The 26154-nt window shown below is 44.2% G+C and overlaps 1 protein-coding gene across 20 annotated transcripts in view; it reads right to left on the bottom strand.

The window, feature by feature from the left end:
* The window catches only part of neb (nebulin), a 61692-nt gene that overhangs the window by 1676 nt on the left and 33862 nt on the right, over positions 1–26154 (bottom strand). For 3 of the 20 annotated variants that reach the window (XM_080019019.1, XM_080019028.1, XM_080019031.1), the window contains 47 exons: positions 25386–25583; positions 25158–25262; positions 24978–25082; positions 24768–24875; positions 24540–24647; positions 24322–24429; positions 24116–24220; positions 23889–23993; positions 23687–23785; positions 23467–23571; positions 21423–21527; positions 21182–21286; positions 20892–20996; positions 20649–20753; positions 20424–20528; positions 20160–20264; positions 19934–20038; positions 19419–19520; positions 17365–17466; positions 17101–17208; positions 16836–16940; positions 16276–16380; positions 16085–16189; positions 15563–15667; positions 15325–15435; positions 15126–15236; positions 14894–14995; positions 14346–14450; positions 13738–13827; positions 12522–12635; positions 10659–10763; positions 9943–10047; positions 8713–8817; positions 7727–7837; positions 6656–6766; positions 6084–6197; positions 5899–6003; positions 5704–5808; positions 5133–5237; positions 4469–4561; positions 3405–3497; positions 2898–2990; positions 2288–2380; positions 1466–1558; positions 881–988; positions 543–729; positions 81–173 (listed from right to left, as the gene is read on the bottom strand). In XM_080019019.1, the coding sequence (XP_079875145.1) occupies positions 81–173; positions 543–729; positions 881–988; positions 1466–1558; positions 2288–2380; positions 2898–2990; positions 3405–3497; positions 4469–4561; positions 5133–5237; positions 5704–5808; positions 5899–6003; positions 6084–6197; positions 6656–6766; positions 7727–7837; positions 8713–8817; positions 9943–10047; positions 10659–10763; positions 12522–12635; positions 13738–13827; positions 14346–14450; positions 14894–14995; positions 15126–15236; positions 15325–15435; positions 15563–15667; positions 16085–16189; positions 16276–16380; positions 16836–16940; positions 17101–17208; positions 17365–17466; positions 19419–19520; positions 19934–20038; positions 20160–20264; positions 20424–20528; positions 20649–20753; positions 20892–20996; positions 21182–21286; positions 21423–21527; positions 23467–23571; positions 23687–23785; positions 23889–23993; positions 24116–24220; positions 24322–24429; positions 24540–24647; positions 24768–24875; positions 24978–25082; positions 25158–25262; positions 25386–25583 (5065 nt within the window). The remainder of the gene's footprint in view (positions 1–80; positions 174–542; positions 730–880; positions 989–1465; positions 1559–2287; positions 2381–2897; positions 2991–3404; positions 3498–4468; positions 4562–5132; positions 5238–5703; positions 5809–5898; positions 6004–6083; positions 6198–6655; positions 6767–7726; positions 7838–8712; positions 8818–9942; positions 10048–10658; positions 10764–12521; positions 12636–13737; positions 13828–14345; positions 14451–14893; positions 14996–15125; positions 15237–15324; positions 15436–15562; positions 15668–16084; positions 16190–16275; positions 16381–16835; positions 16941–17100; positions 17209–17364; positions 17467–19418; positions 19521–19933; positions 20039–20159; positions 20265–20423; positions 20529–20648; positions 20754–20891; positions 20997–21181; positions 21287–21422; positions 21528–23466; positions 23572–23686; positions 23786–23888; positions 23994–24115; positions 24221–24321; positions 24430–24539; positions 24648–24767; positions 24876–24977; positions 25083–25157; positions 25263–25385; positions 25584–26154) is intronic. The other 17 variants (XM_080019033.1, XM_080019032.1, XM_080019035.1 and 14 more) reach the window with 17 other exon arrangements.

The raw sequence follows: 26154 nt of genomic DNA, 5'->3' as shown, positions 1-26154 counted from the left end.
AAAACGTGAAAAGAAAGAATTGACTGCTCTTGACTAAAAGCAGACTGGAAAGTTCCTGAAGGTATGGCGTTCCGACTCACCTGACATCATGTGCAGACTTCTGGACTGGATGTTGTCCTCGGCAGGGTCGTAGTCAAACACCGAACCGGGGTTAGTGCGCCACACGCGCAGATCTGAGGAAAGCACAGTTACAGATAAAACCTCCCCATGACAACCCCAATGAAGTCTTAGACTGAAGACTGTTGTCTCAGATAAGCAACAAGTGTGACGTATTCTAACGTCCCACATTAATTTCAAGTTTTCTTAGGAAGGGTGCCAACGGCGCTACAAACTATGTGCATTCACTGTTATTCGCTGAGAAAAGATTCGTCTGGCCCGCAGCCAATCGTTTTTGATCCGTCATTTTCGTAGACCCAAGCCATAAACCGAGAACATGCCTTGGTTGAACAACTTGGCTTAACACGCCTAGTATATGCAGTTTTGGAGATCTGAGACCTCCAAGTCATGGATTGCGGCTGCGTGTGTGGTGTTCTCGAGCGTACCGGTGATGGTCTCCTGGTCGTGCTCCACGGCGCGCCTTCTCTCCATCTCCACCACGCGTCTCTGGATGCCACGGTAGTTGATGTCGCTGAACTCCTGGGTGTTCTTCTTCACACGCTCCATCACCGGGTCGGTGGTGGTCGCCGTGAAGCTGCCCTTGCTCTTCTCAAAGTCCTGGTGGTATCTCACCTGGTGGTCACCACCCGACAGAGTAACCAATTATTTTTACTCCTGTGAATGAATTCTAGCGTAGCCATTGAAGACAAGGCCGTGGATGAGTCAAAGCCGTCCACACTAAGCAGATAACAAAACGGAGAAATACAAAAAAATGTCGGCTCACTCCAGAGATGATGCGCTGGGTCTCCTTGACGCGCCTCATCTCGGGGGTGTCCAAGACGAAGGCGGCCTTGCCCTGGACCTGCTTGCGGAAGCTGTCGGAGTACAGAACCTGGCGGATTGAGATGAATTACACAAAGGTGCATGAGGACCCAGAAACCTCGGTAAGACTCTTGGTCATCAAGTGACTTGTTGAATGGTCGTTATATAACAACACACATGGCTGCTCGGGCGTTATTGGGACAACCTCAGACAAATGAATTAGACGGGCAAAAGATTAATCTAAGTCCTATATGATTATATGAGACAAAGTGTGGGTTCCAATCCACACTGGGATGAAGGAGGGGGACATGATGGGCAGAAGTAGTCTTGACAACACAAGAGGTTAGCGGGGATAATGTACACTAACAAACTATGGATGGCGGTATTAAACAGTTGGGGGAACCAAAAAGAGTTAATATGATTAACTTGAGCCAAAGTGCGTATCAGTTAGGAAAGTTGTTAACTTGGGGGAAACTACTGGGGAGTTCTACTGGGGAACATGTTCTTGAGGTTGGCAGCACAGATCCTCAGATGGCCGCGGAGGTACCGAGCTAATCTGTTCTTGGTTGCGTTTGACTCGCTCCATCTCTGGAGTGAACACCACTGGAGTCCCTTTGGCTGAACTGTCTCTATACAAGACCTGAGAGAGAGAAGAACAGCACCCCAAAGGGACAATCAGACACTAAAAGACATACACAGACATTACACATATAGGACTGCCCTTGCAGACTTGAATTAAGACCCTTTTCACTGAGCTTTCCTTGAACACTATGGTCTTTTACCTGGGATTAGTTTTTTCTCTTCATTTCTATTGATTTTGATTGCTTTTACAGTCTCGTTAGGTTTAATCCGTGTCTGAGAAATCGGTCCTATAGTGTGACTAACCCTGGTCACTGCAACAGCCAGGATCCCTTACCACGGCTAACACAAACCCACACCCACACACAGGGCACAGAAAACCCTGCGACGACTTTGGTTTATTGGGATGAAGAGGTGAACAGAGTGAGAATTCACACAGCGGCACACAGGAGCTAGATGAGAGGGAAGCCGTGATGTGGGTTAAGAAATAAGAGCAGGACCCTCGTCAGTCAGAGGGGTCTTACAGGGAAGGTGCTGTGATGTTTACTGATGATTTGAAGAAGAGAGCGGGGTGGGTGAAAGAGGAATGCATGGATGGAAGTTTGAAAGCCTTAAAGAACAGACTGCGTCGGAGTCAAACTGGTGCTGACAGCGGGGCCAGAGCTCGGGGAACCGCAGTCTGTTGCTTTGATGGTGGGGGGGAATGCGATGGAGGAGAGGAGATGAGAGTGTGAACTGATGAGGGGTCAGCATGTCAGGGGGGCTTTTGTCTGAGGGCGGTCTTCTGTACCGAGCTGATGTTCTTCTGGGTCTGTCGCACCCGCTTCACCTCGGGGAGGTCCGGTATGGCCGTGCCTTGACCCAGAGAGTCCTTGTACTTTATCTACCCAATCAATTGGTCCAGTTCCGTGAGGAGGACAAAAGGAGGACAAGGCACAGACATTAATCAGAGACAGAAGAAGAGCACACACACAAAGCACAGCATTTTACGGCATGGCTACAGAAACAAGTCAAGGGAGGGAGTACAAATGGAGCACAGGTGAAGAAAGCATCGAAAAGTGAAGTCAAGCCAGAGTATTTTTCTTTACATGGTCTGAAATAACAAAAGTTATGATGGTTAAGAGCAAATGAACCTGCATCATAGTTATAGCTCTTCACTTATAAGTCATGGTATCATGTCAATTAATCACTCAACGGCAACGGAACTCATTAGTAACATCAAAACGTGATGGGTTTGATGTGAAGGAGATCGAGGCGTGGTCCGCCTGGAGTTGTTTTTGGTCAAATTAGAGACGTGGGTTTGTAATGGCAGGGTGTGTCTTTAGGGAGGGTTTAGGGGAAGTAGGGAGTGGACAGATGAACCGGGGAGGTGGGGGGCACAGGGTCACTCCGTGGAGTACCGTGCTAATGTTCAGCTGATTGCGTCTAACTCTCTCCATCTCGGGGGTCTCTGGTATAGAGGTGCCTTGTCCCAGTCCCTCTTTGTACAGAAGCTTTATTTAAGACGTGCAAAAAAAAAACAAAAGAAAGGACAAAAAAAACAAAACAAAAAAAAACCTGTCAGATTTGACCAGATTGAGTTTTATGTGGTACGGAAGGCAGCGAGGGAACATAAAAGGGTAGAAATGCAGCGTGACATTAAGAATATGAAGGCAAAAAAATCACCAAGAAAACTGGAAGGAAATTAATTAAAAGGGAAAGAAATTGTAGAGGATGAAATTATTTATAAATGTAACAGGGATTTAGGAAGGAGGGCGACATATGTCTGAGCAATGTGTCTTGAATTATTACATTAGGTCCGTGGTGACAATAGGTACGTATTATGGGCCATGGGGCCAGTGCATGTTGGGAAATGGCTACAGGGCAAAAGATGGGGGGGGTAGGGGGGGGGGCTTCCGGTGCACTACCGAGCTGATGTTCTTCTGGGTCTGCCGGACGCGCTTCACCTCGGGGAGGTCCGGTATGGCCGTGCCTTGACCCAGAGAGTCCTTGTACTGTGTCTATCCCATTTCATGATTTACATAAGCACAGCGTGAGACAGAAACAGACAGAAAGAACAGGTACACAGATACACAGTGCCCACACAGACAAGTGCTTTTGTACAGTGTAGACCAAAGCACAGCTGTCGTACCTCATCATATAATCTCCAACGGCTGCTTGATGCTTTAATCCACAGCAAGTAATATTGCGCGAGATTTATCGTGTTATCAAAATGGATGAAATTTTGTTATGTCCGTTATTTTACTGATTAGACGTAATTACGTGGCTTTCTACTTAGAAGGGAAAGAAGAAAACGTTTTAATCAGCGAAAATATTAAAAAAGGGAAACAGGGATTACATGTCAGGGTCAGGTCTGGCCTTAAGCTCGCTTCACACCGAATCCGACAAACGACAACAATAAACCGGAAGTGCATACATTCCTCTGGAGAGTCAAGATTCTGCACGCGAAAAGAGAGAATTTCCTCTTCCGGTCAAGGTTCTGGTAAGCCTTCAAATATTTCCACGCATGCGAAAGGTTTCGGTCCTTCACGACTGGAAGTGACGGCAGTCAAGTTTTTGTTGTTTTTGTTTTTGGAACTGGGCTTAAAACTAAATAAATTTGTCACGTATAAAAAAATTCACTATCAATAAATCTTTTTTGTGTATTTGAAAAAGATATTCACACTTTGCAACCACTTTATTAAAGACGTTTTAAACTCTGTCATGGAACATGGTAAATGTCCAGCTCAGCAAACTGGTACGACTCTGCTGTAGTGGGGAAAAAGACAAATTCTCCCATTTCCCCTGAACATATTTTGTGATGTGAAACCCAGAAGCAGTTCGTCCCACGACCACCAGCGGGAGGATCCGACCGTCGGATGCGACTGCGGAGTCGGTGTGAAGTACGCTTTAGAGTTGAACACTATATAGGGATGGGAGGATGGATCGGGGATGAGAGGAGGAATAAGGGTGGGGTCACTCTGCGGAGTACCGTGCTAATGTTCCGCTGATTGCGTTTAACTCGCTCCATCTCTGGGGTCTCGGGCACCGCGGTGCCTCCTCCCAGATCCTCTTTGTACTGAATCTTCAATGTGCGCGACAGGAATGACACGGGTTAGCCTAAAGACTCAACACCCGGGTCCAGCACACCACTCAACATGCCTAGGTCAGCTTTTGTAAAGCTTTTTTTTTTATTTTTTATTTTTTTTAAGTTGACTGAAAATTGGCCCCGGCTGGAGATGATGAAGTTGAGTTACGTCCAGATAGAGAAAAAATATGGTTGATGAACATCCAAAAACATTTGTCAAAACAGACAATATAACAACATCAATATACATATATAAAACATACATAAATAACACAAACACAGCACTCGAGCTCTGCACCAGTTCAACTTTTAGTTATTGTGTTAGGCTGGCGTGATCTAACGGTTAGGTGCTTTCTAGGTTTAATTGTACCGCACCAAGAAAATCGATTAAAAGAAATGTGCGCAAGAAAGAAGAAAATGGGCTGCATATCAAAGGATGTTAACTATCATTTCAGGGGTAAAATAAGGAAAACAGATTAAAAAAAAAAAAAAAAAAGTGTAAAAAATGTTATATGAAGAAGGTTATAGAAACCGTTAAAAAAAGAGGTAGTGATCGCAGGGTAGGTACCAAGCTGAAATTCTTTGTATTCTCTTTAACGCGAAGCATTTCAGGAGTGTCCTTTACAGCCAACACTTTGCCCTTAATTTTTTTTAGGTCTGTCTGGTACTGATTCTACAAGGAGGGAAAAAACACACACACACACAGAAGTGGGATTAAAATGTCCATCAATATCAGACAGGAGTGGGGGGAAAAAAGAGGGGGAAAAAATCACAAGAGGAAGACACTTGAAACAGACTGAACTAAACGTCTATTTTTTTCTAAATACATTTTTGCTTATATCACTGAAGGAAATGCACAAAAATGTAACAGATTCCACATTTACTGCTGGATTCAATTAGTGTAGAAGATATTGGACAAAAGACATTCCATGAAAAGTAGACAATAAAGTATTGACGGTAATCCTTTGAAAGGCAGCGATACAGGCTATAAAAAGCCACCGGGCAATGGTAGGGGCCGTGACCTCTGACCCCTGATTGAATCTGCGACGCCATTGGTCTGACGGGGAGAAAAAAAACACGAAAAAAACCTCCCTCTCCCACAAACCAGCACGACTTGTCAGTCTCCATCTGCTACTTACGGTGCTGAAGTTCTTCTGGTTCTCGCGGACCCTCTGCATCTCAGGCGTGTCCAGCACTGGCACGTAGTGGGACATGGTCTTCTCGGCCTCCTCCTTGTACTTTTTCTATGAGACGGGTCCGAGACGTTTACTTAGAATGTTTCCTCGACGCCCCCTCAACTTACACTCAGTCTTGCTCTTTGAGCGGCGTCTGACCTGGCTGATAATGTTCCTCATCTGCTGAGCGTGGATGATGTCGGGGGTGTCGATGACGGATGTGTAGCTGGCTCTGTCCAGCTCGGCCGTGTGCTTGTACTTGCTCTGAAAAGAAAGAAGACGGTACTTTACAACACACCCGCTACAGAGGGAACGGGCACGGGCGGGCGGGGGGCTCCACCGACCTGGCTGAGAATGTCGGTGGCGTTCCTGGCCCTCATGAAGTCCGGGGTGTCTGTAGCCAGCGCCAACATGCCCTTGCCCTTGATCTCCTGCTCCAGCGACTTCTTGTACTCCCTCTGCGGGCGTAAGAGGGTCCCACACACACGTTGTCAGGAGAAAAGCACTCTGGTGTGTTAGGAAGTGACGGAAATTTGACTCATTCGGGCTGCAAAACGAAAACTCCCCAGGGAAGGGTGAACAGACACAGTTAGAGGGGGAAAAAAATTAAGGGTAGAAATAGACACGGGGGTTGAAGGCTTTAAGTGAGGCTCCGTTTTTGTTTTTTTTAACTGTAAGGGGGGTGGAGAAAAATCAACATTAGTTGTGAACCGCAGTGTGTTAAGTTACCGTTCAGAAGGCTTTGTCCAACCAGACACAAGTAGTTAAAAGGACAGCTGTCCGAATTAGTAACGGAGTGTCAAACTCAGCGGTCGCCCTGTTAGCCCGGCAATCCATTTTTAGTCGAATTAAAGGGAGGAAGGGCGTGGCCGAGCGGGACGGACGGGAAGCCGCTTTTCGTGAAGGCCCCTCCTACCTCACTCAGGATCTGAGTGGCATTCCTTGCTCTCAAGAGCTCCGGAGTTTCCTCCAGTGCAGTTAGCCCTTTACCCTTCACCCCTTCCTCTAGATCCCTCCTGTACTCTTTCTACAGGGAGGAAGAAGAACAAACAGACTGCAGAGGGGAGCACAAGGACCGGGCCAGGCCAAGGCATACGAGACAAGACAGGCGGTACAATAATCAGACGGTAAAACCCTCTGAGCACAAAGTCGCCAGGCCTCCCGAGAGCTCGGGTTTTGGGACCTGTGTTTTTATTTTCTTATTTGTAAGTTTTAGAGCTTCATAGTTTCAATTTCCATTGTTAATTTCGAGAGGCTTTGGTGACTTTGGCATAGCAGTAGCCTGATAAAAGACAAGGTTTTCCATATTTGGCCAGATACAACGTCAAGACAGACAGAAATGACAACAAAAGCATTTGAATCAACACATTGAAGTTTGCACGGAAAAAAACGAAAACAGATAGGAATGGCATGAAAGCTGTTTGACATACAAAAGCCTATTTGTGAGTTCCTACGTGATGATGAGGGTTGGACGTGATGATGAGGGTTGGACGTGATGATGAGGGTTGGACGTGGTGATCGGGGTTGGACGTGGTGATGGGGGTTGGACGTGGTGATGGGGGTTGGACGTGGCGATGGGGGTTGGACGTGGCGATGGGGGTTGGACGTGACCCGGAGAGTCCAAGGTGTCGACGGATACAAACACGCAGGTGGACAAACAATACGGTAAACTACGACTCTCCACCGCCAGGCATGTGATGGAGATGGTCCACGGGGAGGCTGTGGAGTGAACCATGCAAACTAACCCACTAATCTGGGTGGGTGTGACAGGTGAAAAGTGTCAGGAAGGAGAAAAAAAAACCACTCATAGGAGAGGGGGCGACCGAGAGCTTTGGTCTGGTCTTAGTACGGTGATGACGATGATGATGCCTGGGTGGGTGAGAGTGGGCAGGTTGGGTGGAGGTAAAACGAGTTGCGGGGGGTGGGTGATGGGAGTGACGGCAGTGGGTGGAGGTACGGGGGTAAAAAGTCTTTTTTTTTTCGTTACCTCACTGGCTATTTTGGTGGCGTGCCTGACATGTATCATGGACGGGGTGACCTCCAAGCCAGAGAGGTTCTTGCCCCTCATGGACTCCTCAAAGTCCTTCCTATAGTCTTTCTATCGGCCGCAAAGACAAGACAGGACACAGACACGGCTCAGATCAACCACATGCAGGTGGCGCTGGGGCGCTCAGTGAAGCCTGGCTCTGTATCTGCTGTGTGTGTGTGTGTGTGTGTGTGTGTGTGTGTGTGTGAGTGTGTGTGTGTGCGTAACCAAGACGTGAATAACCAAGACACATACTGTATACTACACCTCACTCATCATCAGTGGGAGATTGCGCTGCCAGTACTTGCGTAGTGACTCTCAAACAACAATGCAAAACAGTCTCTGGGTAAGTTAAATGTGGGGCTACGCCTCATTTTACGAAGCCTTTTCCCAAGGGGGAGATAGTACTTTTACGGAGAGGGTGAGGTAAGGAGCAGAGCATATTAAGGATAAAATAAATGACCCATATTAACCAGGGTGAGAGGGGCGGATTTGTTGTGCTCTGAGTGCAAACACGTCTTAAAGTCATTTTATCAACAAATTTCAACAATTGGATGTACGATAAATAAACTGGACGTACTGTGACATAAACACTGTGAAATATTTACTCTCAATAACATATTGTTACTTAGAGTATGCTAATATTCTAAATTCTATATTAATTTCAATTACTACAATATGACCGCACAGAAGGCATTGTGGGAGGCATTTGGCTTTGAACATGTCGAATTCGCTGAACAACCTAAACATTCAACATTGGAAGAGATGTCCGCCAGAGTCTGGGGGTCGAGGGCGGCTTCAGAGAGAGAAAGGGAGAGAGAGAGAGAGAGGGAGTGAGAGAGAGAGAGAGGGAGAGAGAGAGAGAGAGACAGAGAGAGAGAGAGAGAGAACCCTGTAAAGAAACAGTCAAAGCAGTGGGATAGATTTCGGAGGAGGGTGAGCCGTACCTGGCTCTGCATGTGCTGGGCCTCCTTGGCGGTCACGTACGTGGGGGTCTCAAAGTCCAGCATGGCCTTGCCCTTCTCCCTCTCATACTTCTCCTTGTACTTCACCTAGAAAGGGTTGGACACGCCGGTCAGACGTCAAGCCGTCAGGAGTGGAAGTAACTCGTTATTTGAACCGCTCATGTTCCCGTGATTGAGTAGATATTCTGTCATTTGAGTCCGACTTCACTATTCAGGATGTGACTTGCAGAACTTCAGGGGCCATGCTTTTTCAAACATATTCTCCAGAACAAGGTGTCATCCCTTCCCTCTTATGCCCAAAATCCTCCAACAAAGGCCAGGTCAACCTGTAAACAATACTCTATCCACCTCTACATATTGGTTCCTGGGTGCTTCATAACTTCAACAACATTCAATAAAAATACTCTCTTCACTGTGGTCAAGATGCACAGCAGCTCAAACCCCTGAAGTAGTTCCATTCTGCAAGGTTTTAAGTAGAAACAATTGCAACATGATCACAATAAGTGCGACGGTTGTATCCCCGTCTTAACGTACGGTTACTGAAGACAGAACTTTATACCATTTAAAAATTTACACTCAGAGAGACATAATGAACACAATGAGTCAAACCGAATCAGTTTACTGGTCAATAAAACCAACTTGCATTTGGAAACACCCCATGGTAAAATACTTTTTACAGGTTGTCCAACGCCTACTAAAATAAAGAATAATTAATCTAATTTATCGGTATACTTTAATAGTTTTTAAGACCCTGGGAAAAGTGTAAAATATTTACAGGCCAGTTTTTTTTGGTCTACAATTACTTCTGCAAGGAGGTAAAGAAGGAGGGAATTTATACATCTTAGGTAGGAATTAAAAGCGCAATTGTTTGAGAAAGCTGTGCGGGGTGTGCAGGGTATTTTTTCAAGAGCTGGAATTAAGTCATTTACGTGTGAGTGTGATAGGAATGCACTATGCAGATTTTGCTGACAGAGTGTGTAAAAGATTGTAAAAGGTTGAAGTGGTGAAAAGTACAGTATATATATGTGTGTGTGTGTGTGTATGTGTGTGTGTGTGTGTGTGTGTGTGTGTGTTTGTGTGTGTGTGTGCGTGTGTGCGTGCGTGCGTGTGTGCGTGCGTGCGTGCGTGTGTGTGTGTGCGCCTAGGAGGGGGATCTTGGTAATGCTCTCGCGGCGGGTGATCCATCTTTCCTCTGGAGACAGTGAAACTTACGTCACTCTGAAGTTCAGTGGCCTCCTTGAGGTGGAGTTGTTGTGGAGTATCAGCGATCATATGGTAGTGACCCCTACTCTCCTCAAATTTCTTCTTGTACCGGTACTAAGGGAGGCAATTCCCAGTCAAGTAAAACAGAACGAGGAAAAACCGCCATCTAAAATAATAATAATAATAATAATAATAATAATAATAATGATCTTACAAAATATGTTACAGAATATACTGTAATGCAAACTATATTAGATGATGGTAAAACAAGCAGTGACTACATTATTCTAAATAGTAATTAGATGGCAGGCTTTTCTTTGTTAAAATGGGATGAATTAAAATGAAAAAAATAAAGATTAGGACTATAGGAGAAGGGAAAATTAATCCGCAGGTTGGGAAAAAAAAAAAAAGATGATGGAGGAGGAGGAGGAGGTTATAGGAGCGGTAATATGGGAAAGTGGAAGGTCAACGGTAAGCAGGATCACTACCAGATGAGCGGAGATGGATGGGTGAGATTTGGGACTGATTAGCCGGTTAGGGGTCTAAGGTGCGAGGTAGTGCGAGATGAGTGTTATGTTGTTCAGCTACAGTGAGTAGACCCATGGATGCAAAAGGGGAAAGTGGAGTTCGGAAAAGCCATGGAACCAGGAGGCGGACCCAGGGAGTCCCAGGAGGTGTAAGACAGGTTGGGGTGGGGTGTGGTGGTTAGACTAACGACTTCTTACATCACTGGACAGTTTGCTGGTGCTCAGGTTGTGCTGCATGGACAGAGATTCGGCCATGTCAGTCACAGGCTTGTGGATCTTCTTTAGGTCACCCTTGTACTTCACCTGCAGGACAGAAAAAAAGAATGACAGCATATATACAGTATATAAAGAATACATTTAGACTTTGGCGGCGTTATCCTCATGTTATGCTGTCTGCCTGATCCTCGTGTTCTTGCACGAAAGGCGGACCCCGTCACAATGATGGAAGAATCGGGGCATATTGAGGAAACCTTTTTCTTAAAAAGCGCCACCTATAAAGTCAAACATCGAACATGGGATTTTTGTGAACAAAATAATCTTACAGATGACCACTTCAAAAAAAGTGATTTAATAATTTATGTAAGTGGTACACAATAGACATAGGGGTGTAAGGGAGGGCAGTTGCTCCCATATTGCTCAAAAATATCACATTACAATTATAAACTAGAAACTAGTTTCTGTGTTTCTTAACTCTGGGCAGAGTTGTCATCTTTGTCTTTTTTGACATGAAATTGTACTACTTTTAGTAGTACGATAAATCTGGGTGGGGGGTTGAGCAACGCTGGGGGCTGGAAAAGTCACAAAATTGCAACCCTGCATTTAACTCACAACGTCCAGCTGTTTGCAGAAGGCGCCTGCAACAGACCGCAGCTGCTTGTGGGGACACCGAAGGTAAATGTATCAGGAATTAAAGCAACACGATGTAACTTTTTTTTTAACCTTAAAACAGCTTCAAAATCATTTTGATGGTACTTTTAATATGGAGAATGGCACCTCTTTCATTCCAACCCACCACCCCAAACGCCTGTTCTTGCACTTTGTATCTTTTGGTTCAAAACAGTGGGAAAAGTGGGTTATGTTTGACGGCACTGCATCACTTCCTTTATGTTTTCCGGTAATTACCGTTTTTTTTTACTTGGTAAACTGTACAAAAAAAAATAAAGAAAAAAAGAATAAATTATAAACTTGCGTTCAAAATGTCCGGTAATAATGCTCATACAAAACGTAGCCGATCCACCTCCCGACTGGCGAGGCGGGCCAGTGGTGCGCCCGACACCCGCAGGGCTGGGATCCCACCTCATCTCAGCTTGCACGCGCCGGCCTTCACTTTCATTGCGCCACGCAATGAAACACGTTTCACCCTCTAACTCGCATGTGTGAACCGATCTGCCAGGCCGGCACCCACTGATAGCTCTGGTACCTACACCGGTAGCAGGGGGCCCCAACCCTTGCAGCACCCTTGGCTCCGGGGGAACCGTGGACTGGGTGCTCGCTGAAGCGGCGAGGTCCGTGTAAGTGGCACTGTTACCTAGCTGTACATTATTGAAACATGACCGATAAGGTTCAAATTGGTCCAGTAAAATCAATTATTTTCGCACCCCGGGCCGACTTTTACCACAGTGGTGTAAAATCGCAATTGCACTTTGTAGGGGCGCCAATCCCAAATACCAAAAGTTACATAATGCTGCTTTAACTGTGACCAAAATGAGAGAAGACTTCAAGACTTTGCTTGATTTTTAGTTAGCATTGATTTTAAGTGACGATAACAACGTATTTACAAGTTGGGATGAAAACACAATTTAGTTGATATCATTGTTTTGCAAAACGGTGCTATACGCATGTGCGACTTTTTTCACCAACACTTTCACTCCTACATGTAGGAGGATACCATATAGTATTATATTATGTACAGGAGTATACTTTAGCATTATAGTATAAAGTTTAGGAATATACTATCGTATTATAGTATGAACTATAGGGGTCTTGACTGTGGGTTAGGACAGCACATCCAGGAACAAGAATACTTTTTAAGTACTAGTAGTATTTGTTTCAAGCACCTACCTCACTAGCCAGTATATTGGCATCCTTCAACGTCTGGTAAATCTTACTCTCCTTCAGGTCATACTGGGGCTTCTTTCCTTTCATCTCCTTGTCAAACTTCTCCTTGTACTTCACCTGTCAGGGCAGGAAAGACACGGTGTTAGAACGAGCAGCAGCCGCAGGTGGCAGCTTCCGGGGAGACAGAAGGGTGAGAGGTTGAAAGTTACGTTGGAGAGGAAACGATCAGAGGACGAGACAGGGTTTGGACAAAGTGCATAAAAAGGGATGAGCCAGGCCTCTGCACTCGAGACGTCCGTATAGTAATTTCTATCCCTTTTTATACAGGAGAAACAACTGTAAAACCATTGGCTTTCTTCTGGGAGAGGCTTATTTCCTGATGCATGTCTTATTCTTGGATAAATATAAGGAGTTTTTTGTAGCGATTCCCAGAAGACAGACCATGAATTCTGACATAGAATAAGAATGAAACAAACACAACATGGACTTCATACTGCATATAGTCCAGTATATATCACAGAGGTAGTGGATGAGAGTACAGGGGAGGCAGATTTTGACTTTTTGTTTTACTGATGATCTGCATCCAGAAGGCAATGTCTTTCAAAATTACCTCCGAAAACTTCCACACCTTTTTCTCCAAGCACTTGTAAATCCAGCAGTAACCACATACATTGACTTTATGATCCTCAGGCTTTAATGGATTCCATGCCTCCTAGTATAGCAGACTGCTGGATATACGGAGTACTTTTAAGGAACTTGTGCAACAGTTTACTCATTTCACAACATTCACAGAGTCGTTCGTAGAACATTATAGACTGACAGTGACTGTATGATTTGTGACATTTGACTTGTCCTTTTATTAAAAAAACAAAAGGTTTTTTTTTTAAATATAAGGACACCTCAAAGGTAAAAGGAAATAGTTTACACATATGACCACTAATGCACTAACATGATGCTTGTCTATGTTTGGCAATGACAAAAAAAAGCTGCAGACATGGAAAAAAGATTAAAAACAAAAAGCAAACTGGAAGATAAACATACATTTTAAGGTATTGGAAAAACGTCCTGTTCTGTAAACCTCATTGGTACTCAGCCTTATCAATCAGTCAGTGAATAAATAGGAAAAAAATAAATAAACGGACGGAAGACAGAGTAGACAGACAATGAGTAGCAGCCCGTCTGTCCCACAGGCGGGGGTTCGGGGTGTTGACCTCCTTACATTACTAGTCAGGGCACTCGTTTTCTTAATGTGGCGCATCTGGGGGGTATCATAGGAAGCTGCTCCATGGAGGGAGGGCTTGGCCTCCACCTACAAAGCGCAGTGAGATGGACGGATGAGAACACACAGACCAGGACAGCATGGAAAGAGAGAGGAATGGAAAATGATGATGATGAAGACAGTGGGCTACGGTGCAGGTAAGTGACCTTGGGGTGGGAATGAGGAGTCAGAGTGTGCAGTATGGTGATCTGGACGTACTTATACATTCATAGGCTCACAATGAAGGAATAACAAAGGGATAGTAATGCAGGATGGCAGGGAAAGCACTAGTGCGGAGCTGCCGGAGTGTGTACTTTAGCCTAAAGGACATCTACCAGCGTCCACTACAGCGGTGCCAGCATGGCTCTAGTAAGGCGAACTGACAAGGACATCTAGGGAGCTGATATTAAGCAATGGCCCCTTGTATTCTGTGTATGTCATCTCATCTGTGGAATAAACAAGAGGGTAAACAAACTCCAGGAATGCATAATTAACGCACAGCCCACACAGTACCGATCGGGTACTGCAGGGTCTGTGTCAGGCAGACCGAAGGAGATGGAGGGATGTACCTGGCTGGTCAGCTTGGACACCTCTGTGGCCAGATCAATGTCTGGACGGTAGGCCAGAGAACCTCCGCGGCTGGCTTCCTGCCGGGCCTTCTCGCGATAACCAACCTGACAGACATACGTTACAGATCAGCTGAAGGCGCACAAATTAGAGCATTGTTTGAATGCTAAATGCTTGTTGGCCACCTTGATGTTGTATCGATATTGTGATGAGACTGGATATAGTCTTGGATTTTGGTTATCATATTTTCCTGATATTCGTAAATGTTATCTTTAAGGCAAATTTCTGAACTTTGTAGATTTCATAGCTGTTCTAATCAATGCCTCGACCAGCTTGGTCATAACATCCACATTACTAATGATTGTTCCTCAAATGTTTATTGTGTGTAAATATCTTATGAAAGTGCCTATAGTCATCCCCTAAATATTGTCTAATTATATGATCGATATCAAGGTACTTGTCCACAAAAATTGTGATGTTTGATTTTGTCACCACCGCAACACTGTCATCTGGGCAGGGGGTATGCCGCAGTGTAGGGATATGAAGTTACCTGGCTGATGAGTTTGGCAGCCTGGGTGGCTTTCTTGATGTCAGGGCGGTCAGCCACCGAGGTGTAGTGCAGGTTGTCCTTTGCGTCCTTCTTGTAGGCAAACTACAGGGTTGGGAGGTAGAAAGGATGGGACCTCATGAACATAAACCCAGCAGGCAGACAGAACCTCACAAGTGTGAATTCTGCTCTGCGTATTGTCTGCTGAACAATCTGTTACTTTGAACCGGCTCACATTGCTCTGACTCTTTGCCACATCCATGGCGTGCTGAACATCCGGAGGAACAACCATCTTATTGTACTTGGACTTGCCCTTGTCCTTCTGGAACTTCGCTTTGTACAGTTTCTGTGGTGGGGAGGAGGTTTTGTGTCAAAGGCAGGATGATAAAACGGACGCCTGATAAAAAGTTGATCTAAAAGTACAAGGCTTTTACCTCGCTGATAAGCTTGTTGATCTCCTTGCTGTGGGCGGTGTCACGGGTCTCGGTCAGCGTGGTGAACGAGCCGGACTGCATGTCCTTCTTACTGGCTTCCTTGTATTTGCTCTGCAGAAAACAATGACCAGCTTTTAACACAGATACAGTAACAATAATAAAAAAACAAATGATAATACAAATAAATCTCTTTAAATTTGTGCATATTTTCCAAAGACTTGTCCTGGCAGTTTCTTACCTCAGATACGAGAGTGCGCACTGACTTGGCGTGGAGGATCTGAGGAGTGTCCATAACGGCCATATAATTGCCCTTTCCCTTCTCGTACTTCTCTTTGTACTTCACCTAAGGGGCAGGGAGGAATAAACGCAGTGTTAGTAGCAAATGCACCAAAGGCAAAAGCTGATGCAACCAGACGTCACAATTTTAAATTACATCAAGGAATGCACCGCAGATGCAAGGGTCTCAGTTTTTCGGGACTTATATTTTGGCTCGGAAAACATTTTTTTAATTTTACAATAGGGCGTATGATTTCATAGGTAAAATTATTAGACTTGACTTTTCTGTAGAAGAAGAAATCGGTTCTGTATCACTTTGACATCGTCTTAACATTTATCTCGAGACTTTTAAAAGGACAATCTCTGACACTTGAGTGAGAGCTGCTGAGTGAGATGTGTGGTTATTTGGGCTCTTCCGTAGCCTACTTGGCATCATCACACAGCTTAAACGCTGTGGACACAAAGGAGGAGCAGCGAAACTCACATCACTGGCCATCTCAGTGTTCCTCTTAGCCAGGACGGTGATCTTGTCATCCACCACAGGTATCACGCAGCCCTTAAGCATCTCCTTGTCGTACTTGTACTCAACCTGTGGAGGAAGCGAGCGGGTGGAAATGAAGTCGCCGTGTTGAAGATATTCAGAGTTGACCGGGAGACGTGTACAATGAAACTCACATCGCTCTGCTGCAAGGTGTTCTTGGCAGCACTGATAAAGTCCGGCCTGTCCGCGGTCCAGATCCACTTGCTCTTAGTCGCTTGATACTTCTTCTTGTAGTCAAGCTAAAAAATAGGACACAATCAAGACAATGGATCAGAAAAAAACCCAGAAATTCAATTGACTTAAGCTAAATACATTTCTACAGCTCCTTCCCTTTCTCAAATGCAACTAATAACTATCTGTGCTTTTAAAAGCCGATTGTCGAGTTCTGTTTGAGGCACTCAGCAGATGCAGCAGAGAACTCTGTTTGCCACAGTTGTTAGTCTCTTCCTGATATTTGTGACATTAAGTTCCAGTGCAGCAGTACTATTTCAGAACCACAACACTGTACACTTAGAAGTTGCATATTCCAAAGTTTTTATGTCACGTTTAGTGTTTTAAATTAGGTTTTGTAATACCAATTCCAATTTGAGTAGCAATAAAGAGTAAAGATTATACAAAAAATATAACAATTGTAATAATTAATCAATAAATAAAGTATTTTATTAATGCATTCATCCCCTCACGCACGACTCACGTTGCTGATGTTCTTGTAAGCCTCCTTGGCAGCGCGGATATCGAAAGCCTCGGGATCCATGTTGATATGCGCCTTGCCCTTCTCGTACACCTCCTTATACTTCAACTAAAAAATACAACACATAACCAACCATCAACCAAAGGAAAGAACAAGCTTTTATCCAAGACAAAATAACAGATTCATTTATAAGAAGAAAAATATAAATGTATTATTTCTCATGTCTAAAAGAGTATTAAAAAGCAAGGGTAGTTCATGGAAGACGTACGGTGCTGGTGATCTCCTTGACCTTCTTCATGTGCTGCTGGTATGGAGTGTCGTAGGGCATGGTGTATCCCTTAGCCTTGTTCTTGTTGTACTCCATCTTGTAGATAATCTAAAAAACAATATAAAAAAAAACAAAAAACTGTCAGGACGCTGTTCCCATTAAGTGAAACCACAATGGCAGACCATAAGAGCAAAATGTGGAAGTTTGACACTAAACTTCTGGTTTATTCTCTATGTCCCGGGAATAAAAAAATGAATAACTCACATCGCTGATCTTCTTGCTGCGTCTGTGGGCCTCGTACTCAGGGGTCTCCAAGATCGAGGTGAACTTGTCCTTGGCTCGCTCATACTGCTGCCTGTACTTCCACTGATGGATGACGATGTGCAGGGATAGTTAGAAACACTCATATATATATATATATGTATGTGTGTGTGTGTGTGTGTGTGTACATATATGTGTATAAATATAAATATATGTATAGGTGTGTATGTATATATGTGTCTATATATATATATATATATATATATATATATATATATATATATATAGACACACATACACAGACTTATTTATATTAATTTATACTTATTCTTTTACATTTTGTAATGTGTATAGGTTCCAAAATGAAAATGGTGACAACTTATCTAACTGTAACATTATTGAGATGCCACTTTATTTATTCTATTTTAACTGTAAATAGAATGAGTGTAATGAATGTAACATGTATGAATGTAATGGATGAAGCAGAGTACGATCGTGCAAAAGTTTAGATAACATGCGTCACACTACATGCATGGAAATGATGAGAATGTTGATAATGAACAGGACGGTTCCATGGTACCGATGGTGGACTATAGACTATAACCTGTCATTTGAAGTCTTCCTTCTTATGCTCCTGCACGCTGCAGGCAAAATATCCTTGAGTCGACTCTGGGAGCCTGATGTATAGTCTCAGTGAAGGTGAGGTGTCATTCAAGGTACCATGAAAGTCAGTTAACTAGTCTGCAGCTGTTATTGCTTTCCATTGCAGGGGGTAAGAGCTTAGGAGCTTCAGTTTGTGACAGTATTTAATTTCATTTATTTGTACCCAAAAATAGAAGTAATGACTTGGATAGATAAACAGATAACTGCCTTTTTAAGACGCTTTCATTCTGAATCAGTTGAACGCTGTTTCACAAAGGTGTGACAGCGCCCTCACTTCCAATTGAATTCATTACTATTCAGTTTGACTTACATCTCTTGCACCAAACCTTCAAGTTGGAGTTTTTTTATTTTATTTTTTATTATTAAGAAAGGTTGTGCTCGGTGATGAGTGATGAGGTGACGTTGCACAGGATGGAAGAAGGCAAGATTAGAATGGAGCAGAGGGGCAGGATGTGGGATAGTCGGAAGAGGGTCCACGTCTTTCGGTGAGGCTGGGATGAATGGAGGAGAGGTGATTGGAGGTAGGGGCTGACCTAAAGCTCTGTCCAGAAACGGCATGAAGGAAATTGGGAGTCATCTAATGACCCAGGACATTTGTTCGGCATTTTGGTTGCCGTGAGGCTCTGATTGCCTCGGGTCAGTTTGTGGACAGAGCCAGAGGTGTTCTGCTGTAGCTCAGCTGCTCTGGTGTGCTTTACCTTACTGCCCATAGTGGACTGGTAAAGAGCTGTGAGGATGTCGGGGCGGAGCAGCTCATTGCAGCCGCTCCTTAGCAGATCCTTGGCTCTGGCTTTATATTTTGTCTGTCCATGAGTACACAACATACACATAGACACACACAGCATGCCACAGTTGAGACGCGCACAAACAGAAGTAATTACACTGGAATCACTGGAGATTGTCTCTGGAGATCCAAGTGTGAAGACGGGAGTTGATTCTCTCTTTTTTTTTTTTTTTTTTTTTTACAATATCTGTGCCATCAGCGTGAAAATCTCCTTTCCCTTAAAGTCATCTGCTTTTAGCAATATTAGAGACATGATTTACCGGCTTGTTTGGCGAAGTAAATGAATTCTAAATGACACACACAGAGGGTGCAATAACAGGCATGTCAGCTCTGATGACACAGAAAAAAAAAAGAGCACTCCTGCTCACTCAAGACAGATTTCCACTGCCGTCAATTTGAGCGGCATCATTTGGGATGCCTGCGGCGGGGGGAAAGAGAGAGTACGTACGGATAGGAGAGAAATACAGAGAAGAGAGAGGGAGAAAATTGTCTCTATCCATGCCACAGCAACCTCCGACGGGTTGCCGATGACCTCATGCACCAGGATCAGCGACCCGGTTAGTCGGCCCCGCGGGAGGCGGCGGGAGGGGGGCGGCCATGGGGGCTTTACCTGGCTCATCTTATTGTTCTCTCTGGCCAATTGGTATCTAGGATCGTCTGTAGTAATGGTGAACTTACTCCTGCTCTTCTCATAGGAAGCTTTATAGGCCCTCTGCTCAGAACGTCAAAAGGGTGTTAAAAACATTGGTCCAGAAAATGGCGGGATGTGCTGTGAAAACTCGGTCGCTTTCAGGGAAGAAAGTAAAGTTAAATGCATGTGACGTAACAAAAGAGTGAGAAAAGGATAAAACAACAGAGCAACAGTATTCCAAGATCACAAGATTACAGACACACGCAAAAATAAATGTTTGCACGTAGACGAGGGCATCAATGGAATTATAAAGCCAAAACATTCCCTTTACCTTCAAAGCAGATATTCCAACTGAGATGCACAGAGAGAGAAAGCAGGCTAAACAGTAACTGCCCCTCGTGAAAATGTCAGAGCTACAAAAGGTATACAATGTTGAATCAATTACAAATAAAAGATTTCACTTTACTTTGGGATGAAATTGTGAAACGACTTACATTATTGATGAGGACAGAGGCGTTCTTGGTGGCCTGGAAGAACGGCGTGTCACAGGTGTACTTGAAGTTGCCTCTGTTCTTCTCAAAGGAGGCTTTGTAGTGTCTCTGTTGCCAGAAAGGAGACGTTTTTTTTGTTGCTGTTTTTTTTAACAGAAGAATATAAAAATCCCTCGGTTCCCAGTGAAAAGCAGCGGAAATAGCTCCGACCGGCAAATGGATCGCTCACCTCACTGTAGAGGATCTTGTTTCTCTCTGCCTGCACCATCTCAGGTGTGTCCCACACAAAGCAGCCGACGCCCTTCAGCCATTCCAGATCCTCCTTGTACTTGACCTACAAAAAAAAGAGGAAGATTTGAATGTTTTACCATAACCACAGAACGGCACTGAATGTCAAGTATAAAGTGCCTGTTGGCCGCCCGTATGGGAGATACTTATGTGTCCGTTTTCCTGTAGCCTAAACATTTGATTCAGCGATAACATCTATACTTACGGTGCTGACGTTATCATTGACAATCCTGCTGAAGAAGAACTCAGGGCGATCGGGAATGGACTTCCATGTACCCAGGGAGTTAATGTACTTCTCCCTGTACTTGACCTGAAAGACGGACAGGGAGAGAGGGGCGGAACTTTTTTAAATCTCTCTGGATGAGAGATGCAGAGAATGAGCAACAACATGTGAGCAATAAATTCAGTCAGCTCTTCTCTAGGCACTAACCTCGCTAATGTCATCGGTGACCCTACGGTGGCAGATGATGTCCAGGGCGTCCTTGACTGTGTGGTAGTGTCCCTTGGATCGCTCAAAGGTCTCTTTGTAGCGCAGCTGCAGACAAAAAACGACACCACAGTTCAAATGAATACACACGTCATCATCATCTAACTATGATGCTGCTTGCTTCATAATGCTCATATTAATGGATATTGCTAATGATGAAGATTACTCAATGTGTGCAGTACTCACATCGCTGGACTGGAGGTAGGCCTTCTTGGCACGGATCAGGATGGGTGTGTCAGCGATGGAAGTGTACCTGTGCTTCATCTTGTCGTACTGCTGTCTGTATTTGTTCTAGGGGGAGGCGGGAATAAAAACCGCTCATTGGAATGAAAATGTTCACAGAAAACCATTATTTTTTCAAACCTTATTTTAGAAAAAAAAAAAAAACACTTTAGAACTGCTCTACTCTACTAATAAACTAAAGATATCAACCCAAACAGACGGGTGACAAAGGAGAAAACACGAGCAACACTTACATCGCTGCAGACCACCTTCATAGACCTGGCGTGGCCCATCGTGGGTGTGTTGAACTCTTGAGTGATGTGGGATCTCTCCTTGGAGGCCAGGTTTGTGTACAGGTACTGCAAAGAATAGAAAAAATAGAGTATTATACTGGATAATTACGGAGGCATCACTCTGACTAATGCAACTTGTGGATGCGGTGATTCGATGGCTATTAAAGGGCACAAGTAGAAATGTGGTGATGGCTTATCTTGCCTTATTGGACAGTGTCTGGGTCCACTTGGCTCTCTGAATGTCTATAGAATTCAGAGGGATGGCGACCTTAGCCATCTCCTCTTTGCTCTGCGCTTTGTAGATCAGCTGGAGAGGGAGAGAAGAAGAGAGCAAAAAGTTCAGGTCAAACCCAGTTCAAACCTGTGACAGTTTTCATTTACAAACAATATACTGTATATGCTCTTTTTCTTAAAGATTCAGGGGTGAATTCACAAAAGGATTGCGCGGCTTTTGCAGCCACTAAACCTTTTGCAGCCATTAAACCTTTGCAAATACAGCAAAAGCAAGCATGTAATTATCAAAGCACCTGCAAAGGGCGAAATGCACTTCTAACTTTGCCACCAAAAAGATAGCATCTCTGTGCTCCGGTGCTATTTCATGTATTTAAATGAGGTAATATACATACATTTGGCGCAAAATTAGCCCCTTACCATGCAAATGAGCCTTATTGCAAAAAAGTTGAATTCAACACCAGCGGTAATAGCCACACGCAGTTAGAGGGAAATTATAACTGTCCTCAGAGAACTGGTGCAATTGAAGTGCATTTATAAGGGGTCTTCCTTAGACTTTCCAATGATCTGTAAATAATGTTTTAACATTATTATTACTATTGTCACAGCATCCAAAGGTAGCGATGCCTTGAATGGGCAGCGTTACAAACGTTGACAAAAACGGTTCTATAATTCCGATTAAACTCAAAAGATATCTGTAGCAGAGCAAGCCACAGTCTGCAAGTGACGGGGCTGGCTTTGCCCCGTAGCGCCGCAGCTTTACTGGGCCTGCCCATGCAGCCTCTTAAGCGCTGGTTGGACGGAACCGGCTGGGAGGGTCTTCATATATGTTGTTCTGTCTTTCAGTGGGGGGCTGAGGCGCAGGACGCAGAAACGCCTACGGTTCGGAGAACGTCCAGGCAAAACTAACTCTGTCAATCCCTTTTAGTTTACAGTTCTGTTTTGCCAGCAAGCCTTTCTGCTAACATTCAGAATAAAATCTTGCCATATTGGAACGTCTCGCTCCCTAAACCCGTACATGTGGGTAGAGACTCCGACAATATCAAAAAAACAACTAAAAGTTATAGGGTATAGCGATAAAGTGGTCAAAACTGGCATTGAACCACAGCTTCAAGACGTTCGACACTGACGCAGCTTGGCCTAAAGCCTCAGGACCATGGACGGCTCTGCTGTAAATCATCTTTTATTTTATTTATTGGAGTGAAAAAAAAAGTGGAGTGAAAAATTATGAAAAATAAGGTTATTATATAGGGAACAGTCTTAAGGCCGGGCAAAAAATATTACAACAACCCTGTGTTTCGAGCATGAGCTCGGAATTCCGATGCGGGGGGAGGCCCTTGGAGCGGTATGAGCGGTAGGAGCAGAGCGCACCATTCTCCGCGCTCCACTCCGATCGCTCCACCCCGATCGCTCCACCCCGATCGCTCCAGCCCAATCACTCCATTCCCTCTCCATTTGGGTACTGGTGGGGGGGCACGAGATGCGCCATGGGGGTGGGCATTGCACCCCAATGGCATTAAATGCATGTAATGCAGAGGGAGCAATCGGAGTGGTGCTCTCTCTCCATTATGCATTTACGCTTACTCCGTTCCCCGTTTTCCAAACAAAACTAATAAAAACAGTGTGTTTTTATTTTAGATGTATTTATTTTCTTACGGTTCCTGGTTGAACGAAACAAAGAAAGCCCTGTGTCGTGTCCTTGGAGCCATTGATGCTAATTTTTATCCTTGACTCTGCTATTGTCCTGCCTACTGTGTTCTTGGTCATAGTCATACTCCAGTCCATAGTCAGCAGCAAAACTTTATGGCGTGTTTGCACCGTTATATCATTATCGCAATATCTTATCTGAATCAGACGTTGAAACGACGCAGATAGCGGGAGCAATTGATGCGCAATTACTAGTGCTATCAGCGGCCCCAATCAATTCTTTGTGAATTCGCCACTCAGTGCACAGGTAAAAAAAAATGTACTTTGTGCTGTTTTGCACTCAGATATTTCTATTTGAGAAGACCTACATTACTCATGTGGGTCTTGAGCTCAGTCACGCGTTTGTACTCTGGTGTGTCCAGGACCACGCTGAAGTTAGCGTGGTTCTTCTTGGCTTCAACTGGATAGCTGACCTATAAAACATCAAAATCATTTGAAAAGGAAAAAGGAGAAAAATATTTAGCAAAACATCAAGGCAAGATTGAAAAACTTTGGCTTCTATCATCCAGGAAAAAGGCCTGAACTTACCCTGAACTTGTTGATGTTGCGGACGTGGACCATCTCTGGTGTGTCGTACAGGAAGCAGCCCATGCCTCTGAGCCACAGCAGATCCTCTTTGTACCGCAGCTGGAAGGGAAGAAATGTATGTTATTTACAAATTTCAACCAGCAGTGTGACAAAGTGTATTTTACCCTCATTATCTGCAAATAGTGTCTCCATTGGGACATACATCGCTGGTGATCTCATTGACATGGTAGCAGTGCATCAGCTGGGGAGTGATGGGCATGGAAATCAGCTGGCCTTTGGTGTTGTTATACTTCTCTCTGTAGAACAACTAAAATGGGAGAGCAAAAGGATTCATTAAAAAAAAAAAACATTATGAAACTGCAAATCCTGAATGAATTTTAATTGATTGTAAACATATTTGACGGCTTTGTATATAAATTTGTTGCATACGTCACTGAGGTTCTCCTGGTTCATCTTGACTTGTTTGATGTCAGGGGTGTGGTACGTGGAGTGGATCTTGTCCTTCTGCTTCTCATACAGCTCACGATACAGACGCTGAGGAAAGCAAGGTTGGCATCACATTATCCACAACATGATGTTTTTTTAACCCTTGGGAAAAAAGAGTCCAAGTATCTTCTTTGCCTTTGCAATCTCACCTGGTTGATGATCTTGTTGGCTTTCCTGGCATTGACAAAGTTGACACCCTCTGGGTGAAGGGAGTAGCCCTTAGCCTTCATCATCTCATAGGCCTCCTTGTATTTCACCTGCACAGAATGAAAGTGAAATGGTCCGTGATGTAGTGAGAAAGCCTCTTTTGGGTCAAGGCTACAGTGTACAAACTAAAAAAGGATCAATCCGAAGTTAAAGAACTTACACTGCTGCTAACAAGAGTGTTGTTCTTGACTTGCTTGATGAGAGGGGTGTCATGGGGCAGGGAGAATCCAGTGGGCATGGAATTCTTGTTGGCCTCCTTGTACCAGTTCTGAGCAAAGACAACAGAAACATATATAAACAAATGCTCTCCTGAGAATATCATTTTAGGCTACAAACCTTTCCTAACAAATAGAAGTAGAACATTATGAGGATTGTTACAACATCTTACATCGCTTTGGATGTGGTTGGCCAGACGAGCCCTTTCCATCTCCATGGTGACAGCAGGTGCCGTGTTGGTGCCCTTGACGTTGGTGTTGTAGTCATAACGATAGTGCAGCTGGAAATGGATAAAGGCAAAACATATGAAAGGTGAATGTTTCCGTCACACGTTACTGATGGTAATTATGAGTCTCTGAGTTTGATCATCAGTGGCACTCACGTCACTCAGATTCTGGGCGTTCTGCTTGGAGGTCTCATAAACCGGGGTGTCTGTCACAACCGAATATTCCTTGAAGGCCTCGATACCCTTGGCTCTGTACTTATTCTGGAAATGGCAAAATAAACATTAGAAACCCCAATATCCCCTACCTTACCAATCAGTCGATGGTAGTGGCCTAACCTCGCTCTGAAGTACACCAGCGTTCTTGACACGGAGGATCTCAGGTGTGTCCCAGGCATAGCAGCCGATGCCCTTCAGCCAATTCAGGTCATCCTTGTAGAAGATCTGGGCAGAATATAAGTGAAATGTAAAAAAAAAAAGAAAAAAAAAAAGAGTGACGACAGTTGACGCATATATACAATCATATCGCCTTTGTCTGAGATATTAGAAGTGATAATGATCACTCACATCACTGAGCTGCTCGTTGACTTTGCGCGCCTGGACATACATCTGCATGTCGGGCAGGCACACCCACTGGTGCAGGTACTTGCGGTAGTTGATCTCGCTGATGCTGGACTGGGTGTTGCGCGCGGACAGGATCTCCAGCATGTCTGGTGGGATGTGGTTCTTGGCCTTGGTCTTCTCATAGTTCTCCCTGTACAGGCGCTATAAGAGAGACGGCGCAAAGCGGCTTGACCTCTTCACATCACAGCTTGCGATGTAATGTTTTTTAATTTTAAATTTTGTATCGACGAGTTGATGAATGTCTTGAATGAAAAATCGTTCGGTCAAATTCTACGAGAAGAAATTTGACATAAGCTTATTTGTGTTGTTGAGAGGTTACCTAAGATTAACAAAGATGATTAAGTAAATATTAACTGTAAAAATAATTAACTAGGCATTTTCACCAAAGATTTTCTTCCGGCTGCATTACACAATATCAAACTAGAAGAAAAGGAGCTGTTGCTGGGTGTTGATATCGGATATAAGAAACTATAAGGACTTATGCAAGTATAGAGTGCAGTGTAAACCCTGATATCAAACAATTAATCGACATCCTAGTTGAGATTTATTCAACCAGCAAACACATGTGCACATCCCTCACAACAGTTTGTATTGGCGACATGGATAATAAAATACAATACTTATCTTCTGGACAGCTCTTTGTGAGCACAGATCTACGCTTGCAGCACAGTGTCTGGACGCCGCATTGAAAGAAACGCTGACATAATGTGAC

This window comes from Zeus faber (genome assembly GCF_960531495.2).
Source record: "Zeus faber genome assembly, chromosome: 18".
Taxonomy (NCBI): Eukaryota; Metazoa; Chordata; class Actinopteri; order Zeiformes; family Zeidae; genus Zeus; species Zeus faber.
The sequence above is the reverse complement of the archived record's forward strand: the minus strand, read 5'-3'. Positions and strand labels throughout refer to the sequence as shown.